The 17,391-nt window shown below is 41.1% G+C and overlaps 3 protein-coding genes across 6 annotated transcripts; 2 read left to right on the top strand and 1 right to left on the bottom strand.

The window, feature by feature from the left end:
* The first annotated feature begins 3,418 nt into the window (after positions 1-3,418).
* LOC110979852 (uncharacterized) lies at positions 3,419-8,681 on the top strand. Its single transcript, XM_022235976.2, has 2 exons — positions 3,419-4,290; positions 7,004-8,681. The coding sequence occupies exons 1-2, from the start codon at positions 3,812-3,814 to the stop codon at positions 7,005-7,007; spliced, it is 483 nt and encodes a 160-aa protein (XP_022091668.2). The 5' UTR covers positions 3,419-3,811; the 3' UTR covers positions 7,008-8,681.
* A 696-nt stretch (positions 8,682-9,377) lies between these two features.
* LOC110980091 (transmembrane protein 14C-like) lies at positions 9,378-12,978 on the top strand. Its single transcript, XM_022236428.2, has 4 exons — positions 9,378-9,562; positions 9,831-9,932; positions 10,865-10,952; positions 11,049-12,978. The coding sequence occupies exons 1-4, from the start codon at positions 9,490-9,492 to the stop codon at positions 11,086-11,088; spliced, it is 303 nt and encodes a 100-aa protein (XP_022092120.1). The 5' UTR covers positions 9,378-9,489; the 3' UTR covers positions 11,089-12,978.
* Positions 12,295-17,302, bottom strand: nsmce1 (NSE1 homolog, SMC5-SMC6 complex component). Of its 4 annotated transcripts, XM_087148434.1 has the most exons (8): positions 17,065-17,302; positions 15,241-15,503; positions 14,681-14,886; positions 14,423-14,566; positions 14,215-14,331; positions 13,902-14,031; positions 13,466-13,527; positions 12,295-13,433 (listed from the first exon to the last, which is right to left on the bottom strand). In XM_087148434.1, exons 2-7 carry the CDS (start codon positions 15,500-15,502, stop codon positions 13,466-13,468), a joined length of 921 nt encoding a protein of 306 aa, XP_087004560.1. In that variant the 5' UTR covers position 15,503; positions 17,065-17,302; the 3' UTR covers positions 12,295-13,433. The 4 variants fall into 4 exon arrangements, with proteins under 4 accessions (XP_087004560.1, XP_087004559.1, XP_022092108.1 ...); XM_087148433.1 differs by having other exon boundaries at positions 12,295-13,527; positions 17,065-17,300; XM_022236416.2 differs by having other exon boundaries at positions 12,295-13,527; positions 15,241-15,381; positions 17,065-17,299.
* Between the last annotated feature and the right edge of the window lie 89 nt (positions 17,303-17,391).

Below are 17,391 nucleotides of genomic sequence, written 5' to 3'. Positions count from 1 at the left end.
ATCTTATTTACAGAAATAGTTGCTCGGTCAAAGGTGTCAGGATACAGGCTACCAGACTTTCGTCAACTGTGCATGTGACAGCCACGAGGGAAGTATTGAATGAATCTTCCGTGCCCCATCTACTTATTACAATGTAACTCTAGTCATGCACGAACTGGTAGGCGAAAATCCGGGGGGGGGGGGACAGGGGGCACGTCCCCCCATGGATGTGGTACTTTATTTATTTATTTATTTGATTTCTCGGGGGAAAGGACAAGTTATAAAACGAAAAAAAAAAAATCAACAGAAAATGGAAAAATGTCAGCCGATGCCCGAAGCCTCGGATTGCCCAAAAGGAACACAGTAAATTTCTGTCCAGGGGCTCCCCACACCGGCTGACAAGACATAAAAAACAAAATTTACATATATTAAAAACCAACAAGTCTACAAAACAGTCATATATATAAAGCTATCCCCAAATAGGTTATAAAAATACAAAAAACAAACCAGAAAAGAACTTTAAAAGGCATCAAAATACAACAATGTATGGGGACATGCAACAATGGGGACACAATGTCAAATGCCCCCTCCATATGTCAAGCCCAACAAAATACTAAAGGAATTGATGGATGGAGGATTTTGCCTTTTGAGTTTTTATAAGTGGAATAAGATAATAAACACGGTGTGCACAAAAAGTGTAAATGGATGCCCCCCCCACGATCGACTGAGGAGAGATTTCCGCCCATGCACGAACTGCACCACGCATTCCTTCCTCCATGACTAGATTGATTGATTCAAGCTTACTCGATTATTTTATTGCCAGTGGCAGCGGAGTTGGATGCCCTTAGCTCACAGTTTTTAAGTCAACTTTTTCTACTCTCGGCATGTGCCATTGGTTAATCGTTTGTCTTGTGTATTGTATTGTTCTGTATTGCATTTTCTGTTTCGTACATGTATTGTTTGTTTTGCGTTATGCCAAATAAAATGATAATAATTCTCTGGATAGAATCTGAAAAAAATCGCACCAATGTTATAGAAGTTCAGACCAGATGCCATGACTTGAATTCAGATCAAGTGAGGTCGTCTGTCGGTTAAGGACCGTTCAAGTTCTGGTTTGTTCGCGATCTAAGACCGGGAAAAAACGCCACATATTACGAAAAGCCAGGGCATTCAATTCCCGCTCCACTTTTGACTTTTTGTTAATACATCTAAATCTTATTGGGTATTTTTAAGGTAAGCCCCCACCGTCGGTTCGATCTGCACGGGAAAGCCAGACTGTTTTAAAGAAGACGCAAAGTGGCCAGCAGATTTTTAAAAACTCGACTCGGAGTCCATGACCCAAAGCACCGACCGGAGTGACCCCGCGGCCAAAGTAGGCCCCTACCCACTGAGTTGCGGTGCATGACGACTCCGAAAAAGTATAGTCAGCATTTTTGTGACTGCTGGGATTCGAATTAATCCACAGAGTCATTGAAAGTCATGCAGTCATTGACACACAACATGGATCATGAGGCTAACAGTACTGCACAGTTTTACAAGTGTTAAAATTGTTCTTAGAAGGAGTAGCAGCTAGGTCTACGGATTTTGTTTCAATAAATAATAACAGCTCCACCTCAAACCGCTCAGCGGCCACGGCGCCGGCCTTGAGTGGGTCAAAAAACAGAGGGCGCAATTTTCCTAGCAGCCCCGGTGGTCCTGCGTACGTTCGCGTGGTTCGTGCACGCGCGCTCGCACTAGCGCTGCGTTCAGTTTAGAATGGACCTTTCCATAAAATACAAATAAGGCAAACGCATTGCTACCACTGGTCGGGAAAGTTACAATCTCCATAGGCCATGCGCGCTGAACTATGAACACACAGGCCGTTTCTGCACTAATTTAAAGGCCACTTTACTTGACCGGCAAAGTTAGTTCTTTGCTGAGAGACTTCGAAGGCGCACGCTTTATCGCGCACATCTGTGTATTATAGAACGCTAAAAATTATGTGACTGAAAACTCTCCATAGTTTGACATGAGTACCAAATTAAAAGACAAAAAACTGTTATTTTCAAACCATTATACAAAAAAAGAAAAGGCAAAAGTCTGTTGTCGGGGGGGGGGGAGAAACGGCTCCGGAGCTGCTAGGATAATGCCCCCCCCCCGCAGCGCGCACACGTCACACACACATGCATTGGCGGAGTGGGGGCCTGTTCTCGGACACTGGTTTCCTGCTCTCGCACAGTGTGTTTCTCTTGTGCGAATTGAAGCGATCGACTGCGCGGCCATCTTACGCCATTCAGTACAATGGCATTTTCCAAGTCACTGGCTTTAGCACCATGCATGAATGCACTTTAGTGAATGGACTGAAGTTGGAGGCCATTGTATTGAATATCCAGTGATGGCCACTGCTGAGCTGCCTATCCTGTGTATAAGGGTACAGTCCACTAATTCAAGCCCCATTGAAAACAGTGTAAAATCAGCACTGTTCAGGGCCCAATAGCCGCAAGCCAACATCCCTGAGATTTCTGAAACACAAATGAAATTCTTTTCTGGTCACTTATCTTCAATTTCTTTTCAATTTTTTGTGGGTTAACCAATTACATTTTTACAAACAAAATCACCCCCCCAAAGCGATTTTTCCGAAGTCTGATTGCAAGTGGCAACCCTCAACTTTCTCGGGCATTTAGGACCATTTTTAAACCGTAATTTTCTGCCCTTCTGCTCTCATATGAAAGCTCAAAGACCCAGGGAGTTGATCCCGGCAACAATTTACACAATCTCACCATTTAATTGGGGTCCAAACAATCTCCTTTGTCAAAAGTGAGGGGGGCACTTTTAATGCTAATGAGCTGGCTCACTTCAAGTGGTCTGCACCCATAGAGATCCGGAGGAGCCCATCCATTATCCTTCCTCCATGACACTCGGGCAACCAAATTAGTTGGCCTTGTGCGACTGCATGTGATGACAAAGTTGGCCTCGCCCCATAAAAGAGGTCTGACCATGGAGGAACGAATTCATGCCCTCTCTAAGCATGGTGCGCTCCAAAGAACACAACACGACCCGCAACTGGAAAAAAAAATTGGGGCTGCGTACAACAACGCCACATACGAATATCGTGACCCGCTCGTGCAAACACGTCCGACGAAGAGACCTTTTCACTGATTATGGAATTTTTTCCACTTAATCTCCTGCGCAATGAAAAAATCACCATTGTAAAGTCTTTTTACAAAGCACTAAAATCCAGCTTAGATTAGAAATTTTAATAACAAAAACGACTTAATGAGATTTTCTGAAGAAAAAACTCAGTGAACAAAGCGAGAAAACCAGGGAGAAAAATGATCAAAATCGCACCCCTGTATATTTCCAATGGCCCTTGCCTCCAAGGCTATTTGCGCGCATGCGTGCATGATTATTAGTGAAAATATCCAGTGTGTGGTGTCATCAGAACAAGGCCAAAGGGTAACGAAAAGGCCTTTGCTTTCGGATTTGTTCAACCTGAGTCCGCGCATGGTCAACAAAGGCACGTACATGTACATGTACACGTACATTTTGTACATGTACTGGTATATGGGTGTGATGGAAGTCCAGCTGGACGACTAACGCACGATACAGATAGAACTAGCTAGGGGCATACCCGAACGACCCTTGTACCACTGGTACCAGCCAAGTTGATGGTCGCAACTTGAAGTTGGTTCCCTCTGTACTAATAAATAAAATCGGCTTGGCCTATTGATAACCATCTGTGCGACCACGTCAGAGGGCCTGGTTCAGTCAACTATATAATTCCAACCCATCACTGGTTGTGGTGTTTCACAAGCCATAGTTAACTGTGTCCGTCGCTCGAATTTGCCTTAAGATGTCGTCTGAAAACCACGTGATTAGATCCACCTACAGCAATGTTACGATGCAAGACATCATCGAGAATTTGAATCTCTCTCCTCATCCTGAAGGAGGATTTTACAGGGAAACCTATCGGTGTGATGATGTGAACAGTGATGGTCAGTCTCATAGCACGGCCATTTACTACGTTATGACCAAAGGCGATGGACTCGTGTGGCATAGAATCCGCGGCAAAAACGAGTTGTGGCATTTTTACGCGGGAGATCCGGCCGAGGTCCGCCTTGCGTCTCCAGACGGAAATCTCCAAAAGGTGATCACCTTTGGGCCGGATATTTTTCATGACCAGCAGCCTCAGTTGTTGATTCGTGCCGATCAGTGGCAAAGCGCCAAGTGTCTGGGAGAATGGACACTATTCGGTTGCACAGTCAGTCCAGGATTTGAGTTTAAAGATTTTGAATTAGCACCGAAGGGTTGGCAACCGTTGGGAGAAACGAAGTAAGTGAGCACCAATACGTTATCTTACACTTGGGTTACTGCTTTCGTCTCTTTTGCTTTTTGAACGTGACGAAACCCACATTAATAGGCAGATAGTATAATTTATAAACAACTGCATGTATAACGTTGTATTGTGCACTCCAAAGTATACCTAATTATTAGTAATAAGCAAATTAGACATGTTACAATTAAACATTAAAAAAATATTTTTAAAAAGCTGTGAAACAAAAAACAGAAACGGTATCAACTTACAAACTGAAAGACTCAAGCATGAGCACTTTAAAATTGAAAAAGAAAATTAATAAACTGATTAAAAGAACAACATAACCCATTAAATTAGACACACACAAACACAAAAAACGGTCCGATACGAGCTAGTGCTGCATACACAAACACTCTTTGTGCGGAAGCGGAGTTGGAGTGATGCATTTCAAAATCTGGAAAAATTTGTTCATTCTTTACTTTTTTTGTCGTCCAATTTTCGTTCATGCCTTTTTTACTAAAAAGGGGCTTTGTCATTGGGAAAACCTATCGCAGAGACCTTCCCACACAGCACACGCATATGGAACGCCAAAGAGGCATTTAATGTGAATGCGGTACCTGCGTACTGCATGCTCGCTGACCTCGGATTACATATGCCAGCTGGAGTTTTTGTACCTTGACTGTACTAGGGGCAGTTCCATAAATTGCGTTGCCATGTACGTTCGTATTTAAAGTCACGGTGTCCATGTACGTGTACAGGCATACATGTACAGTACATGTACATATATACAGTGTATGTATTGCAGTGCAGTGTCAAAGCTTTGGTTCTTATTAAAATGGCGTTGCAAAATAGAACGGTTACCGCAGAAGACATCTTCAAAGAACTAAACGTCTCACCCCATGCAAAGGTGGGTTTTTACAGGCGAACCTAGAGGTCTGCCTCGAGGCTGGGGGAAGGAGAAAGGAAAATCTCTCATTTCTTTCCGAATTTAAGTAAACTTTACTACCACGGAATCTCCGATTGCTTCTGAATCCTAAAGTTGGCACATTGGACAGTTTTGGCCTGTTTGGGGGTGAAATCCGAGGATTTTGACAGGGGTATAGTACTCTAAACCGTGGAGTACTCTAAATTCGCTCATACATATAATGTGGTCAAAGTGCGCCAGTTATGGTGACTCTGGGATCTCTGAGGTACGTTGCATGAAAATCGATTTATATGTAGGCTACAGGGTTCCTGCACCTAAAGGACAAACATATCCCATGATTTTTCCATGACCAAATTATGAAAATCCATGACGAATAATGCAATATTTTGGACTATCTGGACTTTAAAGTTGTGAATAAAAGCACGCATTTTATGCCTTATCTGGTAATAGAAATCACACCCTGTGCTTGAAAATTCCTTGACTTTAGTCATTTTTACAAGTTTCCATGACTTTTTCATGACTCAGTTTTCCAGGCCGCGGGAACCCTGGATTTATTGTGGAAGGGAAGGCCTGAGGGTTTCCAGTAGCCCAAGATCACCCAACCATGTCTAAAAGTTAAAATGGGCGATTCGTTTAGAGTCCTAGTTACTCGGAACTGATCACAGTAAAAAGAGGCGTCGTGTGGCATCAAATTCACGGCAGCGATGAATCGTGGTACTTTCACGCAGAAGATTCCGTAGAAGTACGGACTGCGTCTCCAGACGGTAACCTGCTGGAGACGAGGATCTTTGGTCCTGCTATCTTGCAAGAGCAACGACCCCTACTGTTGATTCGTTCTGATCATTGGCAAAGTGGCATGTGTCTAGGGGAGTGGACTCTGTTTGGATGTTCGTTTTGTCGAGGGTTTTGTCTTTGAAAGGCTGTAGTAAGGGCTAGAAGGTTGGCAACCATTGGGAAAAAAGCAGCACGAGCCCCTTACGCCTTCAAGGCCCTAGCTCGACCTAGAGAGGGCGCCATTTTCCTGGCAAGCGAGGCTTCTTTGGTGGGAACTGCTTTTCGCCGGTTCACGAACAACTATGATGGTGCATTCCACTAAATGCTCGTATTTCTGCTCTCGATTTCAATGATATTTTATGATCCCACGGGTTTTTTACAATAAGACAGACCAAAATCAGGAGGCATCATAGAAATATTTCTATGAATCTCGAATTTAGGTCTCCAGTTCAGGGTATTTCTTTCACAAAAAGCCCGAAATTGCGGACATATTTTGGATAGAGGTGGGCGGTTGCATTCGGAAATGAGCGCTTAGTTGTATTGCTATTTTGGGGTATCTTCATTCAAAGGCGAATAAAAAAATGTTCTTGGCCAACCTCCATGAAATTGAAACGAAAAGTTATCTTCTGGCCATGATCTTGAATTTCCAGTGGAAAAACGGAGGCCAACATCTTCACGAGAGTCAAGAGGCGGCCCTATGTCGGTCCGATTTTGCACTGTTTTCTATGGGCGCGTATTTGGTGTAGTGCAACCATGAAATGCATGCGTTGCGGTTGCGTAAAATGCAACAAAAAGGAACACTCCTCACCAAAATTGCTCTTTTCAACCGATGAGGGGGTGCTTCTGCTCAAGGTGGATAGGGACAAAGACCAACTTTCGCCACGTATGGCCATGGGATATTTTTATTACACAACGAGATCGTAAATTACCCGTAGGCTGGTGTGATTTGTCCAGACGGACGTTTATTTGCCAGCTCACTGTACAGATACCAATCCTTACTTCCTTTTCTTCTGCATTTTTTTTAATCTCAGGTAATGTCCAGAACTACACTTCCGATGAGAACGAGCCAGTGTTGCGGGAATTTGATATTCTAAAGGACGGAGGATTTGTCTACCTCACATCGTAATTCGCATGATAACCGATGTCACGTTGGATGGAATTAGGGGCACAGAGGGCGCTGTGCATTAATATGAGCTCACCTGTTGCGTGCAGGCCATAAATAGGCCGAAAACTGCTTGCGTTGGCCAAATCACAATAATTTGTAATGTACTCATTTTCTCTACAAAATCATAAGTAGAGCGTGAACTTCAAGAATTGTAGAAAAAACAGCTTAGTAGAACAAATACCACCTTGTCTGAATGAGATTTGGAAGAAATCGGCGCCTGAAAAACGGTCTATTTTTCAAGAAGTGTAGGCATCGACTTTTCAAAATGGTGAAGGGCTTCACGACTGCTTTGTAGGGGTGACCTGTGGAAAACAATATCTTCCAAAGTCATCAGTTATTGAATAGAATTTTGAAAAAAAATTAAAATATATAGAGCTTTAATTTGATGTGCGTCTCAAACTTCTGAGAAACTCTTGAGTATGTTACCTGATTATCAGGTATTTATCACTTTAGGTTATGGAAGTTTACTTACTGGTCTGCAACCGTTCGAGAAAGAGAGAAAGAGGAGCGCCACCGTTAGATTTTGGAAAGTAAACAATACGTGTTTATTATGTGTAAAGTTGATGGTGCGGCTACTGTATACGTATTGTGGCTGTCCTTTTCCTTTGGCACATACACATGCCGTGTGTTACTATGGTAACACTTGTGTTGCAACTCTCTCTTGCACGACTCTGATATACAATTGTTGACTCGGTTATTAACCACGCTTCACTTTTTCTATAGAGAACGCTTTTAAAAAAATTTACTATTAAATTTTAGTCTAAATTTTGGCTTCATAATTCTTTCCCTTGAGGCTGGCTCTTGGGTCAATTTTGATCCTTGCCTTTGGAGCTTCCCAACCCAAATGAACTATTCTATTTTCGTTAGACACCTCAATTTGAACGTTTGAAAAACTACTTCTGCAATTGGCTGCTGAGTCAGAGAAGGCGAGGCCGACGACGGGAACTTCAAGAAAAACTAATTTAACCCTCAAATAGAGGGATTATTTTGGCTCATCTCACAGCCTCGTGGGGGCGGATTCTCTCCCAACCCAGCACTTAGTTGTACGCTCGATTTTTTAAAATTTGGAATGCATGTAAGAATACTCCTTATCATTACAAAATAATGTCAAGTTTAAAATCAATCAAACATAATGGTTTTGTTGTTACAGTCATTAGAAGTTCAAGACTACATGCGTGCCAGCCCGCGTACGGTTGAGCACCTGTGGGAAACGTATACCTTTTGGCTGACATGTCTGTGAAAAACTGGTGCTGCGCAAGAGTGGTCGGTTGGATTCTTACAAAATTGGTGTCAAAAATGATATCCGAAAAGTATCAAGTCGGCGGATTCTTTCCCGTTTCTTTTAGGGTTAAATTGATTTGTCAAAACCTTCGAACCTAAGTTACATCTACTTTCATGTGTATATAACATCATTTTACTTTTGATTATGATAAGATAACGTTCCTTGTATTTTAGTGGGTTAGCTTCATGTAAAACATGTAGTTTTAAATTTCATGTTTAATTTTTTCGTACCTGTATGAATGAAGTCTTTTCAATACAAGTGATTCACCATAGTGCCGGGTTGACGGATTTCGTGCATTGTGATTGGTCAACGGGTTGCAAATTCTTGGAGGCGCACTATTGTGAATCCCCCGCGTATTGCCGTCTGTTTTCTTATACTCGCTGAAACAAAATTGTCCAGTTCTAGACTGTTGGGTGCAAACATGAATGTATGAAATATTCTAGAATATCAAAGTTGCGGTGTTCCCAAATGTTTCACTTGTCTTAATGTAGACCGGAAAGTTTCTAAAATCGATTACATTTACATACATGGGCATAAATCCCCTGGGGACGGAGTATACCCCCCCCCACTTTGTTTTGTTTGGGGATGCGCTACTAAATCCCCCCCCCCACTTCCTTATGATGAACAAAAATGTCAAGCGGATTGTGAAGAATTTTGGGACTTTCCAACGACTAATATTTATTCAATATCACTCAAAAAGGAAAAACGTTTTTTTTAAACAGCCATAAATATTCCATTCTGAAGTAACAGTCTACGTGGATGTAATTTTTATCACGTATGTACATCTATAAACATTGCCCCTACAGAGATACATGGTTCCTTTCCCCCGCGTTTCAAATTTCCGTGGCCGGGCATGTCATCCCCCTCTCTATCCATTTCCGGCACAAAATAACGAAATCCAAGGGCTGCTAAAATTCAGCGGCAGGGACGTAAATAAGTAGAATCACAGGAGGGCGCTATGTAAGAATGCCAGTGGTATCGTCACCTCGCGTCATTTTTAGGCAAGCTTGTTCGCATTGACGATTCGATTATAAAAGCTTTCATACCTCGCTTCAAATAAAAAGTCCAGTATGACGGATATAATTGGTTTTGGATATGCAGCATTTGTTGCTGTTGGAGGTGTCATTGGCTTTGTAAAAGCTGGTAAGTACATGTAGGCTAATTTATTACCCAGTCTAACGTTAGTGTTTGTTTTCGGCTCAACTCGGGATTGCCCTCCGTTCAGAACATAGGGGGCACGACATGAACGGCTGTACAGTGTTTGTAAACATGAAAATGGAGCGAAGGGGTGTGTGGGTAGGGCATTTTGACCAAGGGAGAGTGAGGGAGGTTGGGTAGAGAAGAGAGCTTTTGGTTAAGCAGAGTCCAGTTAATAAGTCGAGTGTCATAACTATTCCATCTCATGTTTCAGGTAGCACCATATCATTGTTGATGGGATTGACCATGGGTGGCATGGCAGCTTATGGTGCCTCGTTGACATCAAAGAATCCAACTAACTGCCTTGTTCTCTTTGGTAAGTTGTTATTCAGCTTGCTTTGGGCTGATCTGTGTGTAGGTCTTCGGCTGGGAAAAGCTACGTGCCCAAATTAAATAGCTGTTGCATACACTCAGAACTGTGGGGTCTGACATCTGCCCCGTTCGTGGAGCAGGGCAGACGTCGGACCCCACAGTTCTTGGGATAGCTGTTGGGGTAAGGGTTGAATTCTTCAGCAGTTTGTGTATTGATCAAAAACTCTCAGTGATTACAATGAGTTTCTTCAAACCAGTACTTTGGTTAAACTAGTTGTGCATCATTGAGTATGAGCCCCGAGCTAAACCTAGAGATTGTGCAGTTGTCTTAGCAAGGGAGGTTCCTTTGGTCAGAACTGAACAGTGAACACAAGTGACTATGGAATGTATGCATGACGTTTGCATCGCTACAAACAAAATGAACACTCTTGATGAGGGGGTTCTTATGCTCGAGGCAGATTGAATTAACCAAAATACTACATGGAAAGAATTCCATATTGTGGCCATCACTTGACACCCTGGTTGCGTTCGCACGGTTACTCCCGTCAGTTGAGTGAGGATGCGCGCGCATTACTCTCGGGTCAGGAGTGTGCATGCCTGACGGAAAGTATACTCTTGCTGAGCCACGCGGCATACTCCTGCCGTTCGTGCGCTTCAGGAGAGTACTCATGTTAACAAGAGTAGCTTGCTCAAACGCATCCCCTGTGTACAAACCCTGCGAGACTGCGCAGAATATTCCAAGCATTTTCTAAGTTAATGTTTGGATATTTTCCCTGCTTAAAGTGACTCTTTTGGACATATCTCATGGCTATTTATACATACATGTACCACTGTTTGGAAAAGAGGGTGATGTCCATGTATGGAGCTCTTTCCTATTTGCACTCCCGTGTTCTCTTTTTACTGATTCACCTCAATTGGCAATGGAACATTTTACAGGTGCTTCTGCCATCCTACTGGTCGTCATGGGAATGCGATTTATGAACAGTGGAAAATTCATGCCTGCTGGCTTGCTGTCTGCACTGAGGTGAAACAAATTATCATGTCATAATTACAGGACGGACCAGATAATTTTGCTCTTTTTAAAGCTAGCATTTTAAAGTGTAATTTTTTTTTTTTTCAGTTTGTTCATGGTGTTACGTTATGGGATTCGTCTGCTGTAGCTTCCATCTGCAGCTTGATCGCTTCATTTCGAGAACCACCTTGCGGTATTTTTTTGGCTTCCAAGAACCCTGATCTAGCAATTCACGTTTTTGTACCGACGATTTGTTGAGATCACTACTTAACAGATTTTCATTGGACAGATTTTTAGAATGAGAGTCCAGAATTTGATATTTGGTCTTACTTGTACATGCTGTCCTTTTACCAACTTACCATACATATAATTAAAGAATGCTTTTTTAGGGAAATGGCCCAGTTCGGGTGTCTTCATTTTTGCTTCCACTGGCTACATTCTGACAAATACCAATTCAGCCCTGTGCTAATTGTTTTTACTAGTAAAACAAGTCACTGTTTTCAGAATACTGGGAAACTGCCAACATGACTCTCTGTACTGGAATGCTTTTGAAGAGGTCAAAGATTCAGATCCCCACTCCTGGCAACGTTCTTACTCATTTTCTTAAAAAGCAGCAACCTTAGGCCTGTTTTAAATAATACAGTTTTCAACTTGATTTTTGTATTCGGCATGGCATAGGCACATTTGAAAACCAGTTTGGCTCAGCAAATTGATTTCAGCATGGCAGAGGATTTTGGCGACAGGGTCTGCCATGCTTATGTCATCAAGTACGGCAGAATCATGATGTGATTTCAAATGTCATGCTACTGCGGAGTTGAATACAATTTCTATTCGAAGTTGGTCCTAAACTTTGTTGATAATTAAGAATGCAAATGTTCACATGTAGTAGAGTTGAAAAATAACCAACAAACACATCAATAAATATGGCCACTAAAATGGACATTTCTCGAAATGCACAGGGCAACCTTGCAAGACGGAGCTCGGGGGAGATTGGGGTTCGAGTTACACCATTTCTCTTTTAAATTCCTGCTTGATTACAGATAAAATATACTCGAAGATGACCTTTAAAACTAAAAATCCTGTCTGAATGTCGGAATAAGACTCCCAAATATGGGACTGTTTACCTGGGTGATACTTTATGGAGATGTCACTGCTAGATTGCTGGGAACCATACCAGAATAAAAAGGACTCAAGTTTTTTTTTAGGCAAAAATTCGTTTTCCTTGTGACTCGGGCTGAAAAATTGCAAAATCACCTGTTGTGTTGTGCTGGTCCACCATGTTGGATTATTTAAGTTCGATTGAGTTTTTTAAATCAAGTTCAACATTGAAACCACCACCATGCTTACGCCATGCTCATTTCATGCTCAATGGAATTTTATTTGACACGACATAAGCACGACATTTGAAATGGGTCTTAGAATAGATGTACATGTATGTTTCAATACTTATTCCATAAAGCAGAGCTCTGAAATTTTTCTTCTTTTAATTAGGATATACATGTAATTGCTTTCAAAACATCATTTTGTCTTTAGAATTTACAAATTTCAAGTTCCTGCATTTGACATCCGAAGAAGAAAAATTGGTTTAAGGTTTGTTGTGTTCACAGGAAAGCTTTGTTGTAACTAACTCAAAAAGGGAAAAATGTTTCACATATTTTGAGACGTTACTTGTTGGAGTGAAAGGTAGCTCGATTGGTATTTTGCTTTTTACAATTTATTTGTTCAAAGCACTTTTGTTGGTATGCTTAGAGAAAATACTGTTGGAAAATAAATGGTACTATATGTATGACTCATAATAATACTTGTATTTTGAAACTTTCTAGATTGTTTAAACTTAAGGCGTCATTTTCTTGATGTCATGGTCTGGTGTCCAGAGAAGGCCAGAATGAGCTTGGCCAATCCATTAAACTGACTATCCACTCACAAAGAGGACCAAATCTCATTTTAAGAGGTTTAAATTGTAAAGTGACTTTTGCAAAAGCCCTGAAGTGATGTAAATTATGCAGGCATTAAAGAGAAAACTTTATAGTTAACCAAAGCAGGAATTCTGAAAATTTCTTTACAAACTCGACCCTACATCAATAAAAACCCTAAGTGACTAAACCCCAGCTTACATGAGGATGTATATTCAAACTGCAAACTTCTGCAGAGACCAATGACCTGGTTAATTGATCACAAAGGAGTTGTGAGATGTTTTCGTTAACCAATAGAAATGGAGAAATCTGAAAGAATGCTCGTTTTTGACATACATTTGAAGCTCAGATTTTGCTAGTAAGACACTGTCCCAGACTGTCACTGCAGCACTGTGAGTCCACAAGGAGCATGACACATGATGTCACATATCAAATGTCATGCACTGTCCCTGCCTACCTGACAAAATGACAGTGCATCTTAATATTTGTCCTGATACTACAATCCCAAGGGGCTGCTTATATCAGAGATTTGCCCAGTAGTGGCATCTCTTGGTATTCAATGATGTGTCAGGTAAATGATGTGAGTTGTAGCGTGACAGTTACCAGTTTGATTCACAGCCGTTCTTTTCTCTTGCGTCCTGTCACTGTGTCCTTACTAGTTGCACTGTTGGAAGCTGTGGACAAATTGCAAAGAAAAAGAGTCGTCAAATCACTTGATTCCACAAATGACCTCTGATTTTTAACAAATGTGGAAATGTTACACCATCAAACTTCATTTCTAAGATTACTGCTAAAACAACATTCTGCTTATACCAATGTCATTTTTAGGTCCCAATCCTTTGTAGACAACCTTGTTATAACAGGAACCTTGTATTATCAGAAATGAAAATGAGAAAAAACAAAGTCCCAAGGACCTCTTATCAATGAGCTTCGAGTGTATCTCACAAGAAGTTAATAAAGCTGGGAAAATATTGGACTGATATTGGTCTAACCGGAAGGGACTTGGATATACACCCGGTGTCAAAACGCACTGAGCATATTCACCAACCTCTTTCATCCAAAGGAATGTCATAATCCCAGACTTCTTCACAGCCAGGGCATCTGAAGTCACTTTTCCCCCGAAAGAGACGAGCAGCGCAGAAACTGTGCAGCTTCAGCCCACAGGAGCATAACTCACCCTAGAGATGAACCAAAAAATAATCAGACAGATCAAACCAAATGGACTTTTGAATAGAAAATTATTACAGGGTTGAAAACTCATTTTTGGGTGCATTGGTGGGAGGGTAGGTGATTGTAGACAACATTTCTCGCATGCCCTAACCTCCCTTATCATTTAATTTACTGTTCTACTCTAGCTTTACCTTTAGAGCTATTTCTTTACACAGGTGGCAATATCTAACATCCTCCTCATAGACATCGGCCAAGTAGTGCTCAAGTTCCATCATTGATCTTGGTGATAACGAAATCTCACCCTGACTCTTAAAAGAAAATAATAAAAAAAAGGAAGAGAAAATTATGTCTGATTGACAAAAGTTGCCTTTTCATTCCTAGGATGGTGTTGTGTATTACCTCTGTCAGCCATTTTTCTTTGATAAGTCTGCTCAGGATTTTCTGTGCTTCTTGTTTTGACATCTTCTCTTTAAGATGACTAGTCAGGTTCAAGACATCTGTAGAAGATGCACTGCCAGACTCGGACTCAACAATTAAATCCAGCTGAAGAAAAATAGAAATAAGTACATGTAAATGTTTACTTAATGACCCACTCTATCCTGTTCAAGGAGCTGCAAGAATTCCATCTTATTTCTGAATCTACAATAGTACACTCACAATTTTCTTGAAAAGCTCAAGATCGTTTTTCTGATAGTCCGAGGACAGCCTGCCCAACTCAGACTCCGTCGTCCTGACAAGAGCAAACATAAGCTTGCCCTTTTCCTCATCCTTCTTGGATCGGATCTCCATGCCAACACTGCTGATGTTCTCATTGATCTTCTCTAAGAAACTCTGCAGGCATTCCATGGTGTTTTCAAAGTGCACTGTTGTCAAAACAGACCAAGTAAATTTTTCTCTGTATTTGATATGATTGATCTTGATTTGACATATGGCAAGTGTTCCTATTTTGAACACTGCATGTACATGTACGACTCGTGCAAGTTTAAACATACATTTCAATGCTCCATCGACAAAAAAATTTCCCTTCAGATACATGTGCAATATCTTACAGTTTACAGATAGAATGACACAGAAATGGCCGAGAATATTGGACTACTGAATAAAGCCAAACTTCCAGGCTGAAAAGTTTTTCCACTGTAAACAAGCAATACATCTTTGAAGTTGAAATTTATAATACAATTGGGACTAAACCTTGCAAGGCTACTATCACATGATACCATTGAATGTCTCGCAAGCAGTCTTGTGTAGTTCTTTGACCTCAGTGATGGACATGACACCCCGAGAGAGGAAGGACTGGAGGGCAAGTCTATGGGCATCGTTGGTTGTCATTCTGCACTTTTCACGTTGACTGTCTGGATCTGCTGCGAGGAAGTAATTGAATCCATAACTTCGCTGCCGTTCAAAAGAATGAATACCCTGATGTTTCTTTTGACACATCTTGTCTTGAGGCAATCTTACATTGGTTGTCTCATTTGTCATTCTGAATTACAAAACATCACAAGTTCTGAATGTTAGATGAGATTAATCTCTTCTGAACATCTGGAGGAAAACATGGGTGTACTCTACATACCTGCCACCACATACGTTTAAATTTCCCCTTGAACTCACGCACAAAAAGCTCACATCCTGAGCCTGACAGAGTGGAGGAGACAACCCCCCTCCTGGGTTCAAAACTACGATCACTTAATTGGATCACTCTGAGTAATAAGCTTGAATTAATTTAACGTATGATTACTTAGCATGTACTTGATGTACCATAGAATAACACATGCATACATGTAGGTGAATACAATTTTCACATCAGGGAGGAGCACCACTTTTAGTTATATATTCTAAGGGGAGATTTGTGAGAGTGCACATTTGCACTGGCTGGTTATTAACAGTTGTGCTTCTCAGGTGTTATTCTTACAAGTGTGCAATGTTTAAGTCTCGCCTAATGTTGTATCTTGCTTAAATTTTCCTTATTTCCTTGTGAAATTTTCTAGACTTTGGCTCTCAGTTTGACTCAGATTTTTGGGAGTTTTGTGCTGCAAAGAGTTCCATATACTTGTACGGAATATGGATAGCACTTGATGCCTTTGTGCACAAACTTCAGACTTGTCTGAAAAACCTTGAACCTTGAAAGAATTCACTTGTCTTAAGTGTTTTCTCAGTAAATGGTTGGGAATTTTGCTCGCTAAATTTCACTTTTTAGGATGTGTTATCACTTTTTCATGGCTGTTATTACATTTTAAAGGCAAATTAATGTTGCCCATATATGGACCTCTTTCCTTTTTGCCTTCCAACAATCTTATTTTATTTATTTATTTATTCTATTACACTTTTCCACTGGCTTTTGAAAACAAGACAAACAAAAATTAATACATTAAAAACATATACATAAAAGATTTGACATGACACAACAAATGTTTTATGTATATGTTTTTAATGTATTAATTTTTGACAATGTTTTGTCACACATATAGCTGTTGAACGCTATTTTTGAAGGTACGCAATTTTTAAATTTTGCCCAAAACAGTGATAAAATTGTGTGGATATATGAACCACAGGCAACAGACATACATAAGTGACCAACATCAACTATATGTTTTGCACAATTTTGTCGGGTCTGTTTCGAGCGTGACGTGTGTGCTGCGTGATGTACAGCCTGGCACATACATTTTATGGGGGGGCCAGGGCACATGTACTAGTTTGTACTGCTGGAATCCTAGCCTTTGCTCAAGGCAACAGTTAACAGTTTTTCACTGGTGTCAGACAGCTCTCGTCTAGACTTCGAAGGGAATGGGAATCTCTGTGCCACCAGCCAGGCCCCCGGATGAACGTAACAAGTTGCACACGTTTAAAGACTAAACTCAGAGTTATCTGCACAGATTAGAAATACATGTACGCGCAACCTAGGGCCTACTAAAACTTGCTCATAGCATTATTTATAGGCCTAGTCAATATGGTCAAACAAATGGTTGTCCAGACATGATCATGACACTTTGAACAATACAATTACAAATTAAATTTGCTTAAAAAGCTTAAGCCTTAACCCTTACAAGTTACAGGCAATAACAACAACTCGAAAGCCGGATGGCTTGTAACGTTAGTTTTAACTTGTAGATCTTATGTCGGCCTGGGAAGAAATCCCACAATGTCAAACGCGTTTCCATTTACAGTTCGCGGGAGACAAGAGACACCTGGCGTCCGGACTTATCAAGGACAAGAATCATCTAATCGATGCCCAGGACCATGGGTATCAGTCTATTTCAAAACAACGCATACTTTAACATCACCCCAATTGCCACTCCAAACGCGTTTAATAGCCCAAATATGTAATTTGTCTAGGTATATGTTCCCGCGCCTGTTTCTTTAGGTTTTGTTGA

This window comes from Acanthaster planci, linkage group LG18 (genome assembly GCF_054643075.1).
Source record: "Acanthaster planci isolate LZ-2023a linkage group LG18, COTS_SCS, whole genome shotgun sequence".
NCBI lineage: Eukaryota > Metazoa > Echinodermata > Asteroidea > Valvatida > Acanthasteridae > Acanthaster > Acanthaster planci.
This window is presented reverse-complemented; position numbering and strand designations above follow the sequence as displayed.

Bases quoted from the DNA above. Each gene is read 5' to 3' on its own strand.
- LOC110979852 (XM_022235976.2), top strand. From the start codon at position 3,812: ATGTCGTCTGAAAACCACGTGATTAGATCCACCTACAGCAATGTTACG.
- LOC110980091 (XM_022236428.2), top strand. From the start codon at position 9,490: ATGACGGATATAATTGGTTTTGGATATGCAGCATTTGTTGCTGTTGGA. The intron at 9,563-9,830 runs GTAAGTACATGT...CTCATGTTTCAG, and splicing joins CATTGGCTTTGTAAAAGCTG to GTAGCACCATATCATTGTTG. The intron at 9,933-10,864 runs GTAAGTTGTTAT...AACATTTTACAG, and splicing joins TAACTGCCTTGTTCTCTTTG to GTGCTTCTGCCATCCTACTG.
- nsmce1 (XM_087148434.1), bottom strand. From the start codon at position 15,502: ATGACAAATGAGACAACCAATGTAAGATTGCCTCAAGACAAGATGTGT. The intron at 14,567-14,680 runs GTGAGTGTACTA...ATTTTTCTTCAG, and splicing joins TTGAGCTTTTCAAGAAAATT to CTGGATTTAATTGTTGAGTC. The intron at 14,332-14,422 runs GTAATACACAAC...TTTTCTTTTAAG, and splicing joins AAGAAAAATGGCTGACAGAG to AGTCAGGGTGAGATTTCGTT.